The 26,883-nt window shown below is 38.1% G+C and overlaps 1 protein-coding gene across 27 annotated transcripts in view; it reads right to left on the reverse strand.

Annotated features, from left to right (window-relative positions):
* Window positions 1-26,883, reverse strand: part of SUPT3H (SPT3 homolog, SAGA and STAGA complex component) — a 465,747-nt gene that overhangs the window by 62,804 nt on the left and 376,060 nt on the right. For all 27 annotated transcript variants that reach the window (XM_070586121.1, XM_070586133.1, XM_070586115.1 and 24 more), the window contains one exon: window positions 21,496-21,606. In XM_070586121.1, the coding sequence (XP_070442222.1) occupies window positions 21,496-21,606 (111 nt within the window). The remainder of the gene's footprint in view (window positions 1-21,495; window positions 21,607-26,883) is intronic.

Here is a 26,883-nt window from a genome sequence, read left to right on the forward strand (position 1 = left end):
TCATGCCCTTGTGTGGTTCCCCTCCCACATTGAATTAGGGTTGGTCAAATAAACATATGCGATCTTTGGGGCTAGGTCGCAGAAGGCACTATGGTTCCCACCTTGCTTTCTGGGATTGCTTGCCCTGGAATAAGCTGGCTGCCATGCAATGAGAACACTTAAGCAGTCTCATGGAGAACTGAGGTCCCCAGCCAACGGCCACCACTAATCTGTTATCTACGTAAATGAACCATCTTGGAAGTGGATCGGCCAGTCTCAGTGAACACCTGGCTGACATCTGGCTGCAACTTCATGGGAAACTACAAGCCAGAACTGCCCAACTATGCTGCTCCCAAATTCCAGGCCCACAGAGATCACGAGATAATAAATGATTACTGTTGTTTTAAGACACTAACTTCTGGAGTTATTTGTTACAGATATAATAGATACAATACAAGAGATAATGAATACTGCTGCCAACCTTGAGAGCATGCAACAGCTTACTGTGATTCTCTTGTAATTCATAAACCACCATCACTCCACCAGTTATTGCAGACTATACTATTATTAATGATCACAGTTAGCCAAAAGGCCAGCAGTTAAATCATTATATTCCGGTTTATATGTGGTTGTTATAGATATTATTTTTTGGGGAGGCGATATTTTTCAAGATGATCATATTTGCAACATGGCTGTCTGTTTTGCGAGATGCTGACTTCAACAGGCTTACAAAAATTCCTGATTTGATAAAATTATTGGTAATATATGTTTATCTACATGTTTTCCAGTGTTAAAGATAAAACTTGCTTAGTTTACTTTTTGATGCAGTGGCTCTGCCTGTGGTGCAGTGAGCACTGTGGAGGACCAAACCAACAAGCAGAATTTGAACAGCAGCAAGAAACACATCTCTGCTGAAATCTACTGCAGTGACTTTCCAAAGGAAGAAATTTAATGACTCTCCATGTGCCCAAAGGGCTTCACGTCAACCAGGGCAAAAATGTAGCAAGATTTTCAGAAAGATAATTTTCAAAAGCTAGGCACTGGGCATTGGATCTCAATTCTAAACAGAAAAGAAACGCTACACATGAATTCATGGAACTTGCCTGGCTGCCAAAAGTTTGATATTTCACACTGGTACTATGGAGAAGGTATTTACGAAGACTGCCAACTATGCAATCCTGCTTCCTAAATTAGACCCATTCCGTAGTACAGGAAAGTTACCTTCACACTCCAGAAAGTCTTTACTATGAGCCAATGCCGTGCCCACGATATGCAAAGAACTGCAGAAAGGTAGGTTTATACAACTGGTATTTTAGATACCAGGACACTAACATACCCGAGGGAAAGCTAAAAAAATCACCGAGATGTTTGGTTTGTAGAACTTCCCACTGGCTCTGCCTTACTCTGAGCTAATATTTTCTTTAAACTATTTAAAAAGAGGTAAAACTTGAAATTGGTTTAAAAACTCCACAAACTATAGCAAAGCATAATAACAGTAGGCCTTCCTGTCATCTCTGAACTCATTCACCGACAACCACTTTTGCCAGTTTCATACGAGTCCTTCCAGATAATTCTATGCATACACTAGCATATATATATTTATGTATATACAGATATTCTCCTCAATTACTCCTCTTAATATAGATAATAACACAATGTACCTTTCTGTTGCTCTATATCTGAGTTTTTCTTTTGTTTTGGTTACCAATATATTTTGGAGATTTTTTTTTATCTTTATCCTATGTTAAATTCACCATCCACATGTGAGTATGTTTCTGGTCTTTCGAGGCTGCTCAATTAATTTATTTATATACCAACATCAAACTTTGAATTACTATAGCTTTGTAATATGTTTTAATATTTGGCCTGGCTAATTAATACTCCCTCCCCTGATTATACTGCTATATACTGAGAATTTTCCTGGCTATTCTTATATATTTTATTTTCTATATGAACTTTAAGATTGCCTACTTAGTTCACCCTGTCACCTCAAATTTCGATTTTTAAAAATTAGAGTCAAAAGTGATATATCTGTATTTAAGTCTCACACAATCCTATGAAGCAGGCATTCAGGTTAAGTCTTAGCATATGCTACACTAATATACTATATACCAATTATCTTCAGCTTTACATTTATCTAGAATTTTGCTATTATGGATGTTCACTTTTACCACCTCCTCTGAGCTTCTTAATTACTTTGGGACTAAGCAGGACATACATTACGACTCACATTACAGATGGAGAGAGGCTTGTGGACTCATCCTAACCGCTGGGAGGCAAGGGCTCTGACACTGGGCCCAGAGCTCTTCCCACCATACCAAAGGCAGAGAGCACTGTGAGTCCCCAAGAAACACTTTAAAAACAGGAATGGTTTTAGTTTTATTGCAATGGTACATTTCAGAAATGCTGGCAGACTATCAAATTATTAAACTTTTAATGAAGTTTAAAACTTAGAATAATACCAGCACGCATACAGTGGAATTTGAACTCTTACAAGTTGCTGGTGGGAGAGTAAACTGGCACAGCCCTTTTCGAAAGCATCTGGGCAGTACATACCAAAGGGCTTAAAGTGTTGGACAGGAAGAAGAAAACTGCCGCTGGGATTTCTGGTGCAGCCCACAGGCCCCGCCACTCCTGCGCTCATCTGCTTTGCTCCAGTTGGGCCTTCTCCCTCACTACCCTCTGCCTGCCTATGATTATGCTCATCTCTCTGCCTGTCTGGAGAGCCTCTCAGCCCCCATCCCCAGACCCTGAAGCCTGGGCCTGACCAGGCCTCACTGCAGCCCCACCTCCCCTGCGCCCCACCCTCTCGCATTAGCTTCTCTCCTTTCAGCCACTCCTCCCTTCCCAGTCTGATAGCTTCTCCTCAAGTTGCTCCACTGCAGCCGGAGAGAACTGTTTACTTCTTTCAGTTTATATTTCAAAATTAATAAATACTGTTCTCATTTTCTAATTTAAAATTAAATAGCAAAATCGAAACTTTTTCAAACAACGCATATCCTTTCACTCATCCCATAGAATTTAAGTAACTTTTCCAGAAATAACAAAACAAATAAATGATAAGCGATTCATCGAAGTGGTTTTCTTAGAATAATACACCTTGATCTACAATGATCAGAAAATATCCTCTATAGAAAGTAGTTTCAAGATTATTTGTTTGTGAAACATCTTCATAATTAGGCAAATGTTTTCATTTCCTTGTTCAAATTTTCCTTTGATTTAGAAAAACTATTCTCTCTTAAGTTAAAAAAAAAGTTAACTTCTTTTATAAGTGAAATAGCCAAACTTAGATATACTTTTTTTGGCAAGCTTTTGCTGACGCTATTCATAACAAGCAATAGTTCACCTCAAGAAACTGTGGATAGCACAATTTAGAATTGATTTCATTTTCCTCCAAAGACCTTGGTTTATTCTTTATTTGAGAAATTTCTGTTGTTCTAACTCCTTTTAGTGCATCTTGTATCTTCTCAAAATTAAATCTAATTGCTTTAACTGTTTTTAGTCAGCATTCCTACCATGTGTTTGTCAGTGTTTGCAAGGTCAAATTTGATATCTCTTTCATCAAGATGCTCTTTCTTTGGGAAGATCCAGAAAATATCATAAGTAATCTTTAAATTGCTCCAAACAATGTCATCATCAGTGGCAGAGCTGTGACCACAACTTGTAGTAACAAATTCAAAAGACTATGCATTGCTCAAAGCACAAAAACTACTTCTGGAATTTTTTTCCAAAATTCTGGCATGTATACCTTTTTCTTTTGCCAGCTGTGTTAACGCCATTATGATGGTCTTGCCCCTGAGATGCTTTTAAATTATTTAAATAAAGCTAAAATTTATTTTAATTTTTTGAAAATTTAATGGAATTATTAAATATTTTTATTAAAAAATAGATGCATTTGCAATTCTAATGTTTAATGCCCATCTAGTTGCCAATAGAAAAAATGAATATTATGCTACATGCACTTTACATCCAGACCTACATATATACAAATTTAAGAATAATGTGAGTCATTACTCTTTTTTAGCAACCATGTGCAACTGTTGTGGATACTGTGTTAATTTGTGAGTATATTTGGAACTTTGAGTTAGAACATGAAGAGAAAGATTTGATGAGTTAATGTGCCTTTTCTGTTATTCAACGTCTTGTGTAGCTCAGACCCTCCCCTCACTCCTCTAAGCAATGCCCACCTAAGACTCAGGTGGCAGCACCACGCAGACCTTCATGGCATTTGGCAGCAGTTGCCATTTTGGGGGTGGGAGGAGTGTAAAATATATATCACATAAAATTTGTCATTTTAACCATTTTTAAGTATACAATTCAGTGGTATTAATTACATTCACAATATCGTGCAACTATCACCACTATCTATTTCCAAAAATTTTTCATCACTCCAAACAAAAACTCTGTACCCATTAAGCAATAATTCCTCCTCTCTTCCATCTCTGGAAACTTCTAATCTACTTTCTGTCTCTATGAATTTGTCTATTCTGGATATTTCACATAAGCGAAACCATACAATATTTGTCCTTTTGTCTTTGGCCTATTTTGCTTCGCATAATGTTTTCCAGGTTCATCCATGTTGTAGCACATATCAGAACTTCAGTCCTTTATATGCTCGAATAAAAGTCCACCGTATGTGTACACTACAGTTTCTTTACCCATTTATCAGTGCTTGCCTTTTGATTAAGAGCTCAGCGTGGAGAAGTGGGGCCTAAGCAGTGTTTGTGACAGGCAGTACCCCACACAGTGGGGGCCTGCGGCAGGAGTCCTTCCCACCTGGGACTAGGAGAGTACTGCCACCCCACAAAAATCACTGGTAGAGATTCTCCATTACTCCAGCTGTGGTGTTCCCCTTTGCCTCTCAATTCCTAAAGCACCTGCAATCAATGAAATAAAGTTGAACATGTGTCTACAGAGTGAGTTACTGTTGCCCTCCCCACAATTAAACTTCAAGCTCCCTTCCTGTCCCCAGGTGTTGGTGCGGGTAGTTAACAGAGAAGGAAACGAATACTGGCTCTCGGTGTGCCAGTTACCGTGCTAGGAGATGGGACTCAGCAGATGTTCACTTTTCCCTTCCTGTCTTCTCCAGTGTCTAACGTGGCACTACCTACCTATCAGGAATTGAGAACTACTGCTGATTGAGCGATTGGAACGTGACTTCTTCCTAACAAAATATGTGAATTACTCATGGCCTTTATTCTTCCTTGCCCATCAGAGGTCCTGATTTCCCTGGCCAGTGAGAAGGAGCCAACCAAACATACCCTCCCAGAAAAAGATACAGGTTTGAGGGAATTGGGTTTCCTGATTATACATGGGAGAGGTGATTTCTTCTCTCTTCCTTCCCAAGTCTCATCTCTACCTGCCTATGGATCAGAATTATCATCCTTTCACCTGACAGTGTACATCAGGAGACATTCCTTTGCATTATTTTTCCTTTGTTACAATCCTGAGAATTCTTCTGTTCTTCCCCAGGAAGGCAGCTCTGCAGCATCCCTGTGGATGTTTGCTTTTCTTTGGCATAAAAAGAAAGATGAGTTCTCTTACAGCGAGGAAACATGTGAATCCCAACTTCAAGTTGCAGCTGTCCAGTGATTTTATTTATCCATATAGGACAAATTATTATATGTTGGGAATTTATTTCTTAATGGGGCTAGAGAAAAGCTCCTCACTAAGAATGCAGACAACTACAGTCTCCGTGGGAACCTGACATATTTCATGGCAGCATATGAGGTTGTTATCCAAGAAGAAAACAGTTTTTCCAAATTTGACAACAAGGTGTCTAGACTCTTTTCCTAATTGATGGTCATGCATAAAAATGTATCATAAAAATGTAGCCGAAACTGTATAGGAGCATCTCACTAACAAAAGTACGTTTATCAGAAAAATTAGGTTGTGTCTATGAGAATACATAATCATCTAACAAATAGACATGCTGTAATATCCAAATAATTCTGTTATTTTGGGTTCTTCAAATCTTGTTTTCTAAGTTTTATTTCTGGTGTCTAAAATTTTTCAGACAAGATCTTCCTGAATGGAGAGTGATGATTCAGTGCTCCTCTACCACAGTGTAGTACAGCTTCACATTTACAATTGTTGTCAATTTCATAACAACTGTTTATTAGCTATCACCTTTAGTTCTCATAAAGTGTTTTCAGTTTAATAGCTCATTTAATAGCCACAGACGTACAATCTGACTTCATCAAGTACCATTACAAAGAATAATCTTCTATAACGAGGCTACTTCCAGAGCCCAGTAGTTGGATACTGCTCTCCTGGATATAAAATAAACCCTTGCCGTCGGTGGTTACCAGGGAAAAGGGGGCTGGGGGGAGGGCACAAAGGGGGAAGTGGTGTACCCACAACATGACTAACAATAACGTACAACTGAAATCTCACAAGGTTGTAATCTATCATAACATTAATTAAAAAAAAAAACAAAAAACCCTTGCCATCAAGAGCAATTATGTAAACAAGATTGGTTTCTGTGATAAAATAATAACCGCGAGGATTGGATGTTTTATATATTATCTAATTTCTAAATACCACTCTGCAAAATGATTGAAGAGTGACCTTAAAAGATAGGCCTTGGGGCCTTACAATTGAGAGCAAAGTTCCTCCTTATTGGTTGAGTGTGTGGAGCTCTGCTCCTCAGTGCTGACCAGGGTGCTGCGTGCAAAGGTCAGTCAGTGAAACGGGTCTATGTTAGATCCAATTATGGTTCCAGCATGATGCCAGGAGCTGCGCTTCCTACTTCTCCCAGTATGCTAAGGATGCTTCAACATGCTTGGTGCATAACTACCCACAGAACATATTCATTTTAGAACAGATATTACTCATGAGGTGACTTGGGTATTATTTTTCCTTAGATTCCAGAGAGATCAATAATTAATGCTGGATAGCAACAACGAAGCAACCACATCATTCCTTTTGCTGCCTTGTGGTTATCTATAAACTGTTTAATCTTAGGTAGTGGAGTATCCATTTATATAGGGCGTACCAAATTCAGAGGCCTAAAACTGATCAGGGAGTTTAAAATTGGACTTTGTCCATTGGAAGGCTGTTCTCACTTCAGACCATCATTCTGTCCATCTGTCTACCCATTCATCTACCTTTTATGTTGAGCTCCAAATAAGCAAAAAGCATTATATTTTGTTGAGGGAGATACCAAGATGATTAAAACATGGTCCCCTGGTCCACCTGAGGATAGGTCCTCATCAGGTTTGGATCAGACCAGGAAATACAAAGTATCCTGGAAGAAGTGGGTCAAAGTTTAGGGCTTGATTCAAAAGGAGAATACAGTTCAGAGAACGTTAAGGGAGTGAGAAAGAGATGGGATCTGGACTCCTCCTACCACGCTCTGCATCACCAGGAACTCCTGAGTCCAGATCTGTCCAAGTCTGAAGAGGATTCTTTCTCTAGACCCTGACCTCTAAAAGAAGTACGGCCACTCAGAAGCTGTCTTGAGATTAAAGTGGAGACAGTGACAAAATCTCCCAAGCAAACAGGAGAGAAATACTGCTACCAAAATTAGGAAGGCCCCCAGAGAGTGTTCATATAACATTACAGTAGTTTTCTTTACACTGAGGAGAAATAAAGAAAAATTTTCAATTTAGGTTGGAAGAAAAGTGTATAACTATCGGATGCTGGAATAACCTGGGAATAGAGATTTCAAATTAAATTCTTAGGAGATTTTTGGAAATAGTATAAATTCTAATTTGTCTTAAATAACTTAGTAAGATTTTGCTGAAATGGACTAAGAGAATGGATCAAAGATCATACTACTCACCAACTTAAAGCATCACCATCAAATAGTTTTGTTGAATTGTGGGTCCTCTCACCTAGAGGTTTGAAACATTAAATTTTCAAATGTGTACAAAATATATTTTAAGAGAGGACAATGACTCTCCCCCCCAGTAGATGTTTAGGAAACAGTGAAAGCAGGAGTAGGAACCTTTTTGGGTAAGGGTCCTTCCTGGATTCTCAAATTGGAAACTTATAATTTAAGCCAGTTTGAAAAGCACTACATCTTTCATTCCTTCCTTTCAATCTAAAGCTTTCAACTTCTCTTAGCTCTCATTCCTGGAAAAGGTTTTGGCAGTCACTTTTTGCAACCCACAGTTTCTGTAGCTTTTCATTTTTTACCATAGTCTTTCTGCATCTAAGCCTCACTTCCCATATGTGGTCATAATGCCACCACCACCGGAAGTAAAATGGTCCTCAGCATGGCCCTGTTTGCCCACACAAGGACAGAAATTTGCGGCAGGAAAGGAGTCCAGCATTTGTGGATCTCAAGATACTCTGAAACTATGAAGAACACATTATTACTCATTTTATGCATGTGAAACGGACACAAAAACCTTAGGGAATTTTCTGAAGGCTACAAAGAAAGCCAGTCAGTAGGTGTGGGTCTCCACCCCACACTCATTTGTCAGGCTGTGCCTCTCGTTACAATTCTTAGCAGTTGGCAAACTAGCCTTATCATCTTTACTTTTGAATTCTATTAGATGATGACAATTTTAAAAGAAACCATTCTGTTTGCATTTTTTTGAGCATGTTCTATACTTTAGGCACTGTGCCAGAAGCTTTCAAGTGTTAGTACTAATACTTACTAAAAACTGCTAATTTTTACAAATGATACAACTGAGGCTCAGGCGAGTCATCTGACTCAAAACCCTTGAAAAACCACTAAAGACAATAGAATGTTAAATGGTGACTTACATGAAACAGTAAAATTTGGGGGTGAATTAAGACAATCCCTTTAAATAAGACTATAAATATGTATATGTCTGTATACAGACACACATACATATATATGCTCCACATATGTAAATTATATATACTTAAAAGATTTAATAAAAGTGACATCTTAATGGAAGCACAGTGCTCACATCTCTCGTGCTGATTTTCTAACAACAGTCCTGCATGCGATGCTTCTTTGAAAAGCATGTCAGTACCAGGACTGACTAAACAATGTGAAGATGACTGACATGCCCTGAGACACCTTCACCTTGGGAGAACACAGGGAGTTCACATAAATTTTCAGGAGTATGAATGAAATCTCCTGAGTCTTTTGGAATAAATGCCTCCAGGCTTGGTGGGACCACAGCCAAGCAGCCTAGAAGTTCTACACTTTGCTTACAATAGTTTGTGAACTATGATACCAAGATCTGGGTAATCCAAGTATTTTAAATGCTTCCACATCTTTTGAAGTACAATCACGAAATTTAAAAATACCCCTCTACCATCACATAGAACAGAAAAAGAGCAATTCTTTGCAAAGCTTAAGTGAGATATTTGAGTATCTAAAACCCACTTTAAAAATTATATCAGTAATGCCATGCTCTATCAGCACAATATTGGCTCCCTCATTAGCAAATTCACTTTAAGTATTAAGGTCACCCCCAGTGGTGACAGCTGGGAACCTACAACATCAAGTTAAATGGCATGCTCAATGACCAGTGGACTCCTAGAAAATTAGTTTAAAATGACGTATCATTTGTTAAACACTCTTCAGAATTAGCTCTTTAGGATCTCTCTTTAGAAATACGAAACCCCTCGAAACCACTACCACAAATAGCCAACATTTTAAATAACTGCCAAGCCACCTGCTTTTCTCCAGGAAACATTATAAAACTCACAAGTTAGTAAAGCTATGTAAAGCCCATAAAGTCTCTATCTTTCTGATGAAGTTTACTTATTTTGCTTGAGAGACTTTATTTCCCCTTTTCTGAGAAATGAAAAGTCCCCATATCAGATCCAGTTCAAGGCACAGACTTATTTGCCAAAGAAGGTCTTGTAACCGAAGTGGATGCCAGAGAACACTTCTCTGTCACTTCTGTCTTGACTCGGCCCAGTGTTTCAGGCGGTATTCACGGAGAATGAAGAGACCGATGACATAACACGTCCAGTCCTTCTCTATAATTGGCTTTACTAGAAGTGGGTAAGGGCAGAAAAATATAAATTCATCTGTCTGTAGGCAACCAAAAACATACCAACTCATCTTGGAGTAATTTAACCAATAAGATGATTTAGAGGATAGTTCAGTGGCACCACTTCTGGAAGGTAAAAGCTTAGCAGAAGGAACATAAATCAAAGGTGACTGGCAGGTAAAGGATATATGCAGCAATCAGCCAAACCATGTGCACACTGGCACAAATTCAATAAGATCATTTATAAAATTTTTAAGGCAGGAGTACACAAAAGGGGGTCTGGTGCTAACTAAATCCACAGATAGCTTACATGCCACTGAAATAAACACTTCCAGATGCGGGTGTACAAAAACCTTTCACAGAAAGAAATGTTTTCTTTCATAAATCTAAAAGAGGGACTCTTAGCAGGGAAGGGCAAAGAGTCTGAAACTGAGACGGGGCTTCTTACGGCGTGGAAGCGCCTGCTGAGGTGGAGTGATTCTGTGGGTGACGAGGAACTGCGCAGCGCGTGTCTCCACTGAGGAGCATCACCACCATCAGGAAGACTAGAAAGACTGGATTTCCTTTAAGCTGAGGAAAAGGTGTAACAACTCATCCTTCCATCAGTCCTCTAAAATCTAATGTCTGAGTCAATGTTGCTCCCATTATTTTCCTCATAGTTTGTGGGGGGCAGGTGTGGTGGTGGAGACAATGGGTTCACACACAGATGAAAGCTGCTAATCAAAGTTCAGAACAATGATGCTCTGGAACTTACACTAGCACAAAGCTACTGCAGGCATGGCTTTAATGACGAAAAAAAGTTCGAAATCTGGTTAGATTATAGTCATCCTTTAGGAATGCATGACCAAATTCATTAATGGCTTAGAAAGTCAATTTGTTCATCAAAACAGCATAATAATATGTGGGACTTTCTGGTCATATACATAAACACTCACAGAAGTTCAAACAGAAAGCTAGAATGTCTTTTAAATTTTTTTTAAGTTCAGGTGATCTCTGTATTGAGCACCCTCCCCGCCTCCCTCCCCAGGAAATCCCCTTGAAATTAGTTTTCTTGTTGGCTCTTAAACTTCATGCAAATTCCTTGTAAGCATCTGAGTACTGAATTTATTCTTGAGACTATTTTTAATTGTCTGCTTGATGCACTGACCCAATTATAAACTTGTTACATTTTACTCTTCTTACATTCATAGGCTCTTGTGCTACTTATTCTTCATGGCAAATATCTCTGCAATCCCTTCTGTCGCCTCTGTTCTCAATGTCAGTGCCTCAGCAGAGGCTTTTCTGGCCGCTTGCCTGCGATACTGCAGGAGCCACCTATGATGCCCCTCTGCCTATTACAACCCCTATCTCCAGGCCTCCTCGACACCACCACCTGAGTTATTTTTCTACAACACACATCTGTTCATATCAACCCCCTGCTCAAAAACTCTAAATTAGCTCCTTGGTGACTGTATCAGTTGCTCAAAAAGAAATTTTTCAAGCAAAATCTTAGGGAGAACCCAATACATATCAGAGATAAAAATTTATCTGTTTTATTTAGAGAAAACACTTCATGATCTGCAGAATACCTGTAAAACCATTTGGGGTTTCTGCAGAGCAGTTAGGTAACTGCTGGCCTCCATCAGAAGGTCTAGGTACAGTGGCTTGAAAGTCAGAGTCCTTCTCAAACGTCCTCACCTACCTGCGACACTTCCGCCCCCCCTTAACATCCTCCACACTCAGCTCCCCACCTTGGCCAGAGCAGCCACCTGGCTTTCATATAGCTATCTTTGTTTTTCCATTTTATTCCTGCTCTTCTTTCTGGCTGAACTATCTTTTCAAAATTCTTACTCATTCCCCTCGCCTCTGTCTCATAAACTCAGTTCAAGTGTTCACGATGGTTCAAGGCTTCCTGGACTCCCTCAGGCAGACTGTGCCCCTTCTCTGCACCCGAGGTGCTCTGTCCACCCTTCAGCGATAACACCAATCACACGGCACTGCTTATAGGCACATCTTTGCTGTATCGGAAAGTCCAGTTACTCACCTTCATACACCACACCCCCATTGCCACATATTTCTAACACAATGTTTGGCAAATGTTTATTGAACTAATAAATGGAGACATCAGAGCTGTAAGGATCTGAGGACATGAGGGGACGTTCACACTGGTCCTTCCACTTCTAAATCACGTGTAGTTCAACTGTACAAATATGGATTCTGCCGATGGACTGTTAGTACCGAGTCCAAACTCAGAAAGCAAGTGTTGTCCTTCGTCTGTGAAGTGTGCATTCATCTCATCAGGAAGGCGTGTGCTGCGAACTGCTTCCCCGCAGAGCTGGGTGACAGACTGATTCGCAGCAGCACAGTCTTGTCCTGCCTCCTTATTCATGTCTTATTTTAACCATCTGTGGGTCGGCTATGCGTGTGAAAGATATCGCTTGCCACCAAAAACTGAAGTGAAGTTAGTTTATCTGCATGAGGATCAACCCCTAATTCTGTCTTCCGCAGACGGTTGCTTCAGAGAAAAGGACAGGGGAGGGCCCAGGCTACTTTTCTTTCTCTTCTCCTCTCTTCTTCTCTCTTTTTTAAACCCCCAAAAGCTTGCTTGGATGAGGAACGCCTGTCAACTAGAACTTATTTACTTATTAGGCTCTTACCTAATCAGTCTAGAATATGGGAGTGGGTGTTTTAGGTTAGATGAGGAATGTAGAATTAAATCAGAGCCAGAAATGGAGTCTCTACCTTCTTTATGGGAAACTGTAAAATCTGCACAAGTGTTTGAATTGGAATTGACAGGAACCTGTAGGTCAGGCTGTGAACTTTGGGAGCCAGAGAGTCAATCGAATACTCCCTCCCCGGCATCTCCACCAGGGGCACAGCTGCCCAGCTGTCACCTTGAATGCACCTGGGCAAATTTGGAGCCTGACATGGGCTCTGCCTTCATGACCTCTGCCAACTAATCAGCCAAAATATTCCCAGATCTGGACAGCCTACTCTGAATTTTGGGTACATGCCCAGAACTGCAAGTGCACTCCAATCGGAGGGAGCGCCCGTCTGGGTGCCAGGGCAGGAGCGAACATCTGACTGACATCTAGGCTGTGGATTTTCTCTTCTCACAGCTCGGGGTCACACAGAGGCGGTATGTGGGGAATATCTGATCTGTGCATACACAGCCTCAGGGATTTGGTTTAAACCAAATCATAATTAAAACACCAGCCAGGAAAACAAGACCTAATTATTTTTTCCTGCATATTTTTCCTACCTTGGCTATAGCCTTAAATATATGTTGGGCACAATAAGAACAAGGTATCAGTTTCATTTTTGGAAGGTGTAACTTTTCCACTTAAAACAATCCACTTATTATGTTGTAGGATTAACTCTGCAACTACATCAGTAAATTAAGTGCCAGTTCAATGATTGTATTTGTGTGACTAAAGTATATAACACTATTTAAGAAATCATCAAAAAGTAAATCATCTCCAGTTCAAGAGGCTCTCATCATGGTTGTCTGGAGGGGATTTCTGTCACACTATCAATAAAATAGTACACAAATGTTTTACTTAAACAAAACACACTTATGAACGTTAAACGTTTCTGGCAATGGTAAATAAAGAATCTATTTTAATAAAACTAATGTGTTCTTTTCTAATATTCACCTAGTTTAGACATATAATATTAATTTAAAAATTTAAATAGTATTTGTGCCAGGTAAACACGAGCAATTTAATATACTGTCTGAGTTATAGGTCTAACTCAATATTTACAATCTTCTTGTTTATTCATAGGCTTAGAAGAAATTTCTTGTCATTTTTAGAGCACAATTTTTAAGTTTAGAAATATCCCGACTTAGTTTAGTTCCTCCCAACTAATCCTTCTGTTGCTTTCATGAATTTATGAGTTAAACAAATCCTGTGATTTTCTTTTTTAAAGAAAAAATAATTTCCTTTTGGCAGTCACTGGAAATATTTTTCTACTCTATCTCCATTCCCTCAGAAGACTGCAAAAACTTAGAAACTATAACACTTTGAAATCTTAAGATGTGGTCCTTTTAGAACCTTCTGCTCAAAAACTTCCTCTTTGTTGTCAATTACTCCTCCGTCCTTGCAGTCATGTTCAAAGCATTCCTCTATTCTCCAAGACACAGCCTGCCTTTACAAGAATAGAGATTCATTAACTTCTTGAACTACTTCAAATATAAAAAGACTCTGAAGGATGCAAACTTGCAGAAGATCCACAGGGCTGAGCAGGGCTACGAACTCTCATTTCCACTTTACTCACACCCGTCTCTCCACTGGAGAACACTGATTTTCTCCTTTTCAAACTATGTTCCTGAAAAGTCTAGGACTCTTTGCAGGATTTCCAAGAGGACTCATAGATTTTTGACTTGAATATCCATTTACAATTTTTGTGCTACTCAAAATAAAGGTTCCATCATCTCATGTTTTATATTTGAATTCCTTGTAAATGTTTTGTTGATTAGGAAGTTACGTCTTGGAATTTTGGCTTGTTAGTTTTGCTTTTTGATATTTGAAGCAGTTCAAATAACACATTACATAAAACTGTGTAGGTGAATATATCACCTCATGAAATGTGAGGTCTTTACTGCTGATTAAAAGTGAAGGCAGAGGGGCTGGCTCAGTGGTGTAGTGGTTGAGTCTGAGCACTCTGCTTTGGCGGCCCAGGGGTTTGGAGAGAGTTTGCACACTGTTCATCAAGCCATGCTGTGGTGGCATCCCACATACAAAAAATAGAGGAAGATTGGCACAGATGTTAGCTTAGTGACAATCTTCCTCAAGTAAAAAGAGGAAGATTGGCAACAGTTAGCTCAGGGCCAAACTTCCTCACCAAAAAATTTAAAAAAATAAATGAAGGCAGAAAAAAGCAAAATGTATTTGAATAGTCCCTGTTTACTGTGAAAACAAACCAGTTGTTAATAATACCAGAATTCTGCAAGATGAAAGTGGATAATTCCTTATAAACAAATTCACTGGCTGCCCAATTTAAGATATCACTGCAGAAAGTTCAAATGAGATAAGATCTCTCTTCCCTTCTCCATTCTGCCTGATGATTAAAGAGAACACTAAGAGTTTTACAATACAACACGACGGTGCCAGTTCTATTTGGCAATGCTGAATTACGACGCTGTGCTTACAACAGCAGAAAAAGTCTCAGTAGTGAATTCCACCCAATTTAGATTCAGCAGGCAAAGTAAATAATTTGACCCTGAAACTTTAAGCAAATATTTGTCAGAGAAGGGTCTGCAGGTGACTGAGATTTTCTTTATGACATCTTCAAGAAGCTTATAATGTTTTAAGATACTTTAAAAAATATTTTCCAGAAAACTATGAAGATTTACACTGGATTAGAAATTCATATACTGATTTGTCTAAACATGACTAGTTTGAAAATGTGAGCACTTGTTAGATAACTGTTAGTGAAACAACTTTTAAGCAAAAAATTCTTACTATTCCTCTTTTGAGCCAAGACCATTGTAGGCCTGGGTAGAACATTATTAACAACCGCTGTATTTGTGAATCTAAACTTCTCAATGTAGTGTAAATAAAACAAAGTATGGAGATAAAGTAGATACACTGGTGAATATAATATTACAATTGTCACCCTTGACTTTGATTTTAAAACATCTTCACTGTCCTTACTGAATGAGATGAAATATTTGGTAAAGAAACCCCTTCCTTGTGGGACATCTTTTAATATCTCCTGGGAAACTTGTCTTCTACTCAGCACAGTTTAGGAAATGCTCTCTCGTATTCTCAGGCTAAGGCCAGTCAAAGAGTTAAGAGCAGAGGCCAGTCTTCAAAGAGGAAGATTAATGAGCAGGCTTGGTGAGACCTCATTGAAGCTCACGGTCCCAGTGAACCAGGGAGGAGTTAGCTCCTGTCCATAGATGGAACACTGTGCTACTATGTAACCTTCAGCTAGTTACCTAATTTTTCTCTGAATCTCAGTCTTCTTATCTACAAAGTGGGGATAGCACTCATCTTGCTGTGTTGTGAGGATAATTAACATAATGCAGATGAAAAGGTTTTTAAAAAATATTATGTTATTATTTGACCAACTAACACTTGTCTCAGATTCTAATGATTTCCTCTCCTAAATTCTTCAAACTTCATTTCCACATTTCAAACATTCTCTCCCTAACTAATCCTAACTTGAACACTATATTAGTTGAACCATATAAAATTTCTGATATTCAACTGTTTTTGACCTAAAGAAAATGCAATTTCATATAACTTGATCTAATAAATTTTGTAATTGAAATCCTCCTCCACCTTATTTTAAAATTAAAAACAACTAAATTACAAGTTTCACATTTTTTCTAGAGAACATTTAACTTCTACGTTATTATTGATAAATATGCCACATGTTGATTTTTTTTCCTGAGAATCAGTGGCCCACAACTATAAAAAGGTACTTGGGGAGCTGGTCTGGTGGCACAGTGGTTAAGTTCGGTGCACTCTGCTTCAGTGGCCTGGGGTTTGTGGGTTTGGATCCCAGGCACAGACCTACACCACTCATCAAGCCATGCTGTGGTGGTGACTCACATACAGAAGAGAGAAAGATGGACACAGATGTTAGCTCAGGACCAATCTTCCTCACCAAAAAAAGAAGAAGAAAAAACAAAAGATACCTGGCTCCTATCTATAATGATAGATTTAGTACTTGCAAAAAGTTTATTGAGAAAATTTTTACTTCCAGTCAAAACACAAAGATTTAAGGACTCCTATCCAATTTCTACTTGGCATTTACACTTTTGTCTAATGTTTTGAGACACTTAATTTTCCAGGTTGAACACACAGAATGCAGACAAATCTAATGTGCTCATGACATCAGAATTATTCATGAATGTGAAATTCTAGATGAAAATAGTCAAAGCAATCTGCTATGCCATTTTTGGTTTTAAAAGTTTAAAGTGAGGAATTCTTAAAGAAAATTTCCTATTTTCTATCGCACTGTGTCTACTGCAAACATTCCTGAAGAAGCAATGACATGAGAGCATTGCTAGCACCCCTAATAGGCTTATACACATCAAAGTAACTGGCCGTCGTGGAAGAGCAGTAAACTGAGGGTCAGGAGACTGGACTCCAGCATCAGCCCTGTCATTCACTTACGAGGTGCCTTTGGGTACACCGCAAAGCTTCTCTGGGACTGAGACAACCTGGCTTTCTCAAGTCTTAGCCAGCTTTAAAATGCTCTGATTCTGTCTCAGGATTTTAGACAGCTGAGTGGATGCTAAAGTGACATACTTCTAAGGATGCACAGGATTGTTCAGGTTAATGACCATGCTTAAATGAACAATTTTATCGTCTCACTCAATAGAAAGCCACCTGACAAGATGCAAACACAAGGGGTTAACATATCTTTCTACTGTGAATATCACTCAGGAGAAATTAAAATAGATTCAGGCACTGCACATGGGATTATGTCATCTCACTCGACAAACAGTTTCCTTTCTCTGGCTTTCAAATTATAGAGCTGGTGTGGATCAGCCGTTTACAGCACGTCCCTGAGGGCTGTGAATGAGCTCTGGGACAGGTAAGCATGGGCACCGCCCACGTCCTGTAAACAGCAAGGATCCAGATAAATGAGACGTCCGACCAACTTCTAGAGGACAGCCAGCCAGTACACTGGGCTACTCTTTGGGGTATCTTCTCTGAGAGAAAAATCAAAATGCTCTAACTATAAAATCCATTTCATTCACAAAATTTTAAAATGCTTTTTACTTCTAAACTTGCACAAGTAAATTTAAAATTTAAAATTTTTTTAAAAACCAGAAGCATTTGACTTTTTAGGCTGTGAGAAGAAAATATTCTTTGAACAATTAAATACTAATTAATTTTCTGACAGGGAAGTTCATTTAAAGGTTTTGCTATACCTTTTTTGGGGGCCCAGATGCCTTTCTTTCTTTTCTTTTTTGCTTTTTTTGGTGAGGAAGATAGTCGCTGAGCTAACATCTGAGCCAGTCTTCCCCTATTTTGTATGTGGGATGCCACCGTAGCATGGCTGATGAGTGGTGTGCAGATCCACAACCGGGAACAGAACCTGTGAACCCTGGGCTTTGGAAGAGGAGCACAAAAACTTAATCACTATGCTACTGGGCTGACCCCCAGATGCCCTTCTTAATGTAAATTTTATTTTATCCTTTACTTTTCTATATTTTCTTAATTTTCTTAACATACTAGCACTACTTTCATCATCAGTAAAATGAAGAAACTTTAAAAACAGGAAAATGCAGCTAGTATTAATTTATTTAAAAAAATTAGCACCAACTTTGATATACTCATCAGTTTCTGAAACTTTTTTCCAATAACTTATATTCCTGAAATTGATCATGTTGTGATTTTGTATAAAATTATTTCAGAAATCCTAGTAGAAGACAGAATGATGCTTCACTAAAGGCAGACTTTTATTGGGTTATTGACTGATGTTGGAATTAAGTTTCCGTGTAACTACTGGCTGTCATTTTAGTTCTCCAAATTTATTTCAAATTACTAGGAATTGGCTAGATGAGTCAAGTTATGAATACTCTAAATTAGATATCACATTTATACAGACATCACGCAAGCACCCAGGATTCAGAATGACATGCTGCAAAGACAACATCTGTGTATTTCATAAATTTGTTCACGGGCATTTTAGTTCACAAAGGGAATTTTATGTTGGATGCTAGTTAGCTCAGCCATTTGGAATGAAACTTTAGGTCTCAGTCTATGGTTACTACAGGGCAGTGCATACTCCTCCTTATCTTCTTAGCAGCTGCAGCTGAAAGCTTAGGTAGCAAAGTGTCCCCATTGCAGCATAAAATACCATCTCAGGGAGTGGTCATCAGGGAACTGAACATCAGCATCACCCAACGTCAGGAGCATCTCCTTTCAGCAGCTGGAGGCATGTGGGACCAGGGTGGGATGGCCCACTGTCAGCATATACAGCCTGCAAATCTATCCCACTTTAAAGAGAATTTTTAACTTTAAAAAGCAGATTTATATAATGTAATAGATACCATGAAAATGTGTCTCCCTGATCACATTACTCATGATATAAAATGGAGTAGGCATAGTCAGTCCTGTAGGCTGGGCAGATTCTTATAGCTCTAGGAAATGGAACAAATCTTTCAAGGTGGGTCCTTTCTGAGGAGTGATGAACACTCGGTGCCCTCTGTGGTGGAGGTTCTTTACCATCTGCTGTTGATTTCGCCTGTCTGCTTTGGTAGCGGCTAAGTGAACCTTCGAGGTCATGGCTTATTTGTTGTATTTTCCAGATCCATTTAAAGTAAGCATTTAAAAATTGCAACATTAGTTTTAAAAAGCATATTGATTGCATGTTGATTAGATAAAAATTAGCTTAAACTATATCTGAACTTAGTTTCAAGTATATTTTCTGACTATATACTACAATCTTAGATTAGAAAAGCAACAGTACACAAACAATTGAGTGCCAAGTTACCCATGGCGGAATGAACACATATACTGTTGTTAGTGCTGTGGAGTTGATTCTGACTCCTAGCGATGCTGTGTACAGCAGAGTGGAAGCCTGCTCTGTCTTTTTGCGCCATCCTCTCATCTTCCTCCACCATATGAGACAATGCTCTGCTGCTATTCACAGGGTTTTCATGGCCAATTTTTTCAGAAGTGGGTGACCAGGGCCTTCCTCCTAGTCCGTCTTAGTCTGGAAGCTCTGCTGAAACCTGTCCACCATGAGTGACCCTGCTGGTATTTGAAATACCAGTGGCATAGCTTTCAGTATCACAGCAACATGTGGCTGCCACAGTATGACAATGACAGACGGGTGGCGTGGTTCCCTGGCTGGGAAGAGAACCTTGACTGTGGCAGTGAGAGCTCTGAACCTTAACCACTAGACCACCAGGGCTGGCTGAATACGAACACACACACACACACACACACACACACGTCATCAACCAAGACGGTTCTTAAGTGATCCATCTGGTCTGTTTAAAAATAAAAACTTGAAGAATGAAGCAGCCACCACTGTCATCACTTCTTCATGAAGAAATATCACAGACTTCATGATTGGGAGATTTTCCCCTTCCATTACATACATTTTCCTTTATGTAATGTTATCTATTACTTTTAGTTACCATTTTAGGTTATTTCTCAAAAATCCTGTTTCCCCTTGCTACTCTTTAATTACATCTAGATTATTGTCAACACTGCCTCCTTTTTCTTCTCTCTCCATTCTACTGCTCAATCTATTAGTCATTATTTGGCTCTTATCTATAGATTTGATATTTTAATCCTTTGTTATAAGTTGGTTCTTTCAATTCCAGTTGGTTTTTAAATTCTTCCAGTCATCTCATATTTTTCTAGATCTCATCTTCCTTTTGGCTTATCACTTAAAATAGTCTCAGCTATCACGTAGGAAAAAAAAAAAACCAAGAGAAACTTGATTTCATTGTTTCTTTCAACTGTAATAATCTAAAAGCATTCATGCAAAAGGATATTGATTTAATCAGTAGTATTAAATCATGTTCTTACAATACATAAGACAAATTTTAAATATTAAACAAAAGTGAAAAGAATCATCGCCATTACAAAAAGCTCCTGGAGACACATATAAAAAGCTTCTGACACGTTCTTGCTGTCACACTAAGAATCAGTACAATTAACAATAAGTATTGAGAACAAAGAAAGAGAAGAAAGCACTCCCTTTAACTGAAGCTCAGGAAAAAAGCAGATGATGTAATTTAGAGGGAATCATGAATTCTATCAACAGATAACAGTAAAATCCACTCTTAGGAAAAAAACACATACCATGTTATACTTATGCATGTATTTATAATGTTGTACATATATATTCTGCTTTAATATGTTAAAGCAGAAGGGCATATTAAAAAAAAAAAGGTAAATTCTACTGTTCCTCAGTCATATAAATCAAACCTCACTTTCTGAAAATCAAACCAATTCCTTACAAACAGAAAAGGACTTGGAGAAAGTTCTATTAACATGAATAAAGATTTTTTTTTTAAAAGGCCACAAAATGAGCATTTAATTAACACACACATACACACACACACACTTTCTTTAGGCTGTTGAAATATAAAGTCTTTAATTCTCCATTAAAAAAAAAAACAAACCCTGATTATAAGCTTTAAAACCATTTGAAGATGTGAAAGACTGTCTGCGTTTCAGCCTACTTCAAAGCCAGTAAAGAAATCATTTCTTCTTCTTCCAACTCAAAGTATGTTTAGGAGCAGGACATCTGATAGAAGTGGTATTGCCAATCTAACCAATTTTAAAATATAAAGTGCTTCTGGCAATATTTGGATACATGTAATTTGACAAAAAAGTTTTATAAACCTAAGCTTTGAAAAATAGAAAACATAAGCCCCAACAAAAAAGCATAATTTGTAATTGAAAGAAAATAATATTTTGTAGAAAAAAATTGTCCTTCCAAAAAGAGACAAAAATGACTAACTTTTATTTCCCAAGAGAATTATGCCACTTTTATACAACAAAATTACAGTCACCACAAATTGCTTTCAACAATTCCATTGCTTCTTCATTTGACCACTTGAAAATCAAAATTCTTTCAGATTATAAATATAACTTTTTATAACTCTGTTATTACGTACTGTGAACGGGGAAAGGGGGCCAATCTTGTGGCCGTAGCGTCGAACGGCCTCTCTGATGTGGCAGGGCTGGATGGCATCGCTGTGGGCCTCAACACCACAGGCCGCAGGGCTCTGCGACAGAAAAACACATAAATTGTTACTAAATCAAAAACACACAACAGAACTGCAGTGTATAAAATATGAAAATAAACTTTCATAAACTGGACGTTTTCCCCTTAGGATGCACATCACTGTGCCATATACTGCAACTAAAAAATCCAGTAACAAATCCAAGGCTCCTGCACACGGCCCATTCCTAGCAGATCTACCAAACGCAAGCTTCATGCCCACAATATTTCACCCAGGTCTGCCCATCAAGGTACAGGAGAATACAGCCACTTGCGTGCAGATGAAAAGTGTCATGGCGGCTAGTTGAAAGAACCACAGGAAGCTGTTCTTTTAAAAAACATTTAAATATTTATTATTATAAATGTTTCTTGGGAGCTTGTTGGGTATATTTCTGAAATAACTTGAGAGTCATCAATTTTAAAATGAAAAATGTAAAATTGCTATATATTTATTTATAGTACTGGGGACTGTCATAAAAGATCATTTCAACTTGGTTCCTAATTTTCGAGGTGCCCTCAGGGCAGAAACAAAATAAAACAAAAACTTCCTATTTTAATCTGTCTCTTCTGTAAAAGGCGGGTTTTGAAGTACAAAAAGACAGAAGAAAGACAAAGATTATTTGCAATGAGAGTATGAATATCAACTCAAGAAATGTGTGTAACGTGATTTTTTTAAAAAAATGAAAATGCTCAATAGAGGGGTTAGAGTTTCGCGGCTCAGTTGCAGGCTCTGGCTTCCCAACTGCCTGGGTCCAGATCTCAGCCCAAGCAGTCACCAGCTCTGTCAAGTTAGCTACTGTCTCTGCACTTCAGTGTCCTCATCTGTCAAATTGGGATAATAATTACATTTGCTTTATAGGAGTGTTGTAAAAATTAAATGAGTTGATATACCTAAACCACTTAGTGCCAGACACGTTAGCTACTAATAGTATTAGGTTATTATTTAAATTAAGAGTTAAAAATGGAACCTCCATGTTCTGAAATGATAAGCTAATTTGTTTTAAAGTGCAGTGGATACCAGATGTCAGGGCACCAAGAGTTAAGAGTTAAGAGAAAGAAACAGTGGCTTGTGTATTACTATGACTAGAAGTCATTCTAGGTCATTCAGTCACATAATTATGATAATTGTTTTTCTAATACTTCCTACAATTACCACTCTCATACTTCCTTGTGGGGTATAACTAGTACAACCTCTATGGATAGTGATTCAGCAAAATCTTATCAAAATGAAAAAGTAAACCGTTTTTGACTCAGCAACTTCACCTCTAAGAACTTATCCTACAGATATATTACACACATAATATATATATGGATATTCACTGCAGCACTATTTGAATTGATAAACTAAATGTTCATCAATGAGGGAACACTGAAATAAATTATGATACATCCACTCAACAAAACAGAAACCTTAACAACCACTGAAAAGAATGAGGCAGTTCCAGACATACTCCTATGGAGCTCTCTCTAAGCTATATTGTGAGAAAAAATGCAGGGTGTCCAATTTGGTGGCACTATGGTACCAATTGTTAAAAAAAAAGAAGGCTATACATTTACACTCATTGAAGCATTGAATATTTCTGCAAGGGTACACCCAAAACCAGTAACAGTGCTTATCTCTTGGAGGATAAATGGGTAGCTGGAGGACAGGAGGTAGAGAAGACATTTTTCATTGCGTATTTTTCTGCACTTTCAAAATATACTTTTTGTATCTTGTGCATGCTTTTGCTATTAGAAATTAGTAAAATAATTTAAAAATTCCAACAAAATGAGAGCACTGCTAATTATCCAAGTTGAACCTAAAAAAAAGACTTAAATATAGGGGCCAGCCCAGTGGCGCAGTGGTTAAGTGCACACATTCTGCTTCTCGGTGGCGAGGGGTTTGCCACTTCGGATGCTGGGTGTGGACATGGCACTGCTTGGCACGCCATGCTGTGGTAGGCGTCCCACAAATGAAGTAGAGGAAGATGGGCACGGATGTTAGCTCAGGGCCAGGCTTCCTCAGGAAAACAGAGGAGGACTGGCAGTAGTTAGCTCAGGGCTAATCTTCCTCAAAAGTAAAAAAAAAGACTTTAATATAAAGCAAAACAGATCTTGATTATTTTTACTATTTTAACAAGATTTGAAATAAGCTGAATAGGAATTTACTCTAGGGTATCTTTCTCAATTTAATTCCAACAATACCCTAAATAACATATCTGCTATGCCCATAGTAACACGGATTAAGTTATCTTAACCCCTCACTTTGGCACTATACAAAGGTGCACAGGATTTTCTTCTTTTGATGCTTTCTCAATTCTCATTCCAAATACTTTTTTTCAGTTGGAATATGTTAGAATAAATGCAATTATCAGGTATCAGATAAGTGTAAAGCCTCTTCTGTGAGTCCGTTCAGCTCCAAAATATGAATATGACTAATATAGACATTAACTTGCAAGGTATAACAGATGCTTGTGGAGTAAGTTGACGCATTCCACCCATTTGTGGACATGAATGCAAATATTTAGCTGAATTTGGAATCTAAAGTAAGTTTTCCAGTGGAAACTCAGGCGGAAATACAAAAAAAGAGACATCAAGAGGGTAAATATCCTGCATACTAAATAGGGTGGAAAGCCCTGCCTGTGTATTCTTCTATGGCATCTCCTTTCCCCCTGCAAATTGGATTTATTTTCCATTTCTTTTCTCCATGGTCAATAGAAATTCTACTCTTCCTCTACTTTCCCAAATAAATTTGGTTTTGGTATAGAACGTTTCGGTCAAAATCACTCAGCATCTCTGGCATGGCAATCAAATAGTATTTGAGAACACTGAAGCAGGAAGCCTAAGTTAGAAACTACCTGTGACTGCTATTTGTAAGATACGGAGACAAGGACGCCAGCCTGGGTGAATCATGTTATCTTTGCCAAAAAGATGAAGTTAACTTATATAAAAAGAAAAATATTCAATTTTATGAAGAATGTCATTAGATTTTCCATTTTGCCAATTTCAGGTTTATCTGCTATAAATAAGCAACTTAAACATTAGCATAAAGTTACCGTGTGCACTTCTATACTTCCCTGATTTGCCCACTGAGTTCTCTGGAGGGGAACTTTTAAATCTAAAATGTTGTATTCCCAGTATTGTTTCCACCTCAACAAACAGCTTCACATTTGTGGCAATATCCAGTCCCTCACCAAGGTATTTGTAATCTGTGCAAATTCAAAATTCATACCGAGTTTAGAATTTTTTTAAAGATTTTATTTTTCCTTTTTCTCCCCCAACCCCCTGGGTACACAGTTGTGTATTTTAGTTGTGGGTCCTTCTAGTTGTGGCATGTGGGATGCCACCTCAGCATGGCTTGATGAGCGGTGCCATGTCTGCGCCCAGGATCCGAACTGGCGAAACCCTGGGCCGCCGAAGTGGAGCTCATGAACTTAACCCCTCAGCCACTGGGCCGGCCCCTCAAGTTTAGAATTTTTAATTTAGCAGTGACTCTAACATTTTAATAATATTCTTCAAAATTGTATCAGAAGAATTAGCATTAAATTTATATGTTTGTTACGTAATATTAAAAAGTCTTACATCTGCTGTAAACACATATGAAGGGTATTAGAGTTATGTATCAATTCATCTTTCCTATTCTGATTGTGCCTACATTTTACGATATTCTTTAAATTTTCAAAACGAATTACATATATTTGACAACATACTGAGTCCTCTCGTCTATAGAGTGTCAAAAGCTCTGTAGGACTAAACTTTATTTCCTTAAGTAAAGTAAAGGCTTACTAAAGTAAAAGCTTGGTACATTTCTTCATATGTCAGTTCCTCTTCCTCTTGGTTGCATTCATATTCCATTCTTGTATTCTTCCATTTCATCTTTATTCATGTCACTTCATCCAAAAACTGATGCTGGGTACTGGAAGCTGAAGTATCATATGGAGTTCTATACTTCCTAGATTTGAATATCGTCCCTCTGCTTGTCCTTGCTGGCTTGCAGTGAATAAAATCTCTCAGCAGTTTGCACTGTCAACTGTGGCACAAGGAAGTCATATTGAAATGTCTGTTGCCCCTGGATCTCTTACAAAGGTCTGTAGGTCCTAACTCTTTTCTTCCCAATTTAAAAGTTCTTGTCAAGGTAAAAGTGTCCTTTCCTGTATCAGTGTTCCCATTGCCAAGGACCTGGAATCTCAGATAATTGCCTCTTCTTCGTTCCACACACATAATGGTGGATTAGATCTCTTGTTAAACTTGAAATACTAAGTCTTACAGAGGAGTAAATATCTCAGACTAGAGAAAATGAAAGGTTAGTACTACTATTACTAGTACTTCTGCCACTTACTGACCACAAAGGTTGACATAATCCGACTGGCCAGGCAAGTGTCTTCTCTCTCTCAGACCTTCATCTTATAGAAGCTTTCTTTTCAGAAGAAGGTGGGTCATTCTTTGGCCAATGGTTACAGCATATAATCTAGTTAATGTTCTCATTTCAAAGTTTAATTAAGATGTTAATTGTTAAAACTGTAGTTCTATATAACTAGGGAAAGCTTTAACTGAGGAAATTAAAACTAGAAAAGGTATTTAAGGAGAAGACAGGAGAGAATCACTGAATTCAAGGATTCATATATTATTAAATCTGGAAGGAACAAAAGATATCACCTATTCTAAACTTTCCCAACTCCTACCTTATTTTATAGATGAGTGAGTGAAGATAAAGGACGTGCCAAAGATTACAATGATGGTATCAGGATATGGCTATACACTGAATCTCCTGGCTCCTAGTACACACAGCTGGCATATAATAGAGGCTTTATTATTTTATGTAGAATGAATTGTACCATATTACCACTATAGCTTATGTTTGCAGTGAGCAGAAATCAAAATATAGCAAGAAACTGAATGTAAAGATGTGGATGAATAAATAGAGAAGTAATTAATAGCTCTAAAGTGAGACATTATTAATTCTGATGTCAGTAATTTTGAATTTAGGAGAATTCAGACTTAGACTGGGCTAATACTTATTTTACTCAGGAAAACTCTGCTGGAAAATAACTCTAATTTAATAGCTTTCAACAAGATTAGGAGAGAAATGTTTAAATATTTAAGAGAAAAAAACTTTAAGAATTTGCAAAGATTTGTAAAGAATTATTTTATGTATGCATAATTACCAGGTTAATTACTTCTTATATACTTTGTAAAGCAAGTCCACTGAAGAGGTCTTCAGGTAACATTTTATTACCCTCATTTTAGTTACTGAATGAGTTGGAGAGCACTATAGCTGAAATTCTTTAAAACTACTTTACAA

This window comes from Equus przewalskii, chromosome 19, assembly GCF_037783145.1.
Source record: "Equus przewalskii isolate Varuska chromosome 19, EquPr2, whole genome shotgun sequence".
In the NCBI taxonomy this organism is placed as follows: Eukaryota; Metazoa; Chordata; class Mammalia; order Perissodactyla; family Equidae; genus Equus; species Equus przewalskii.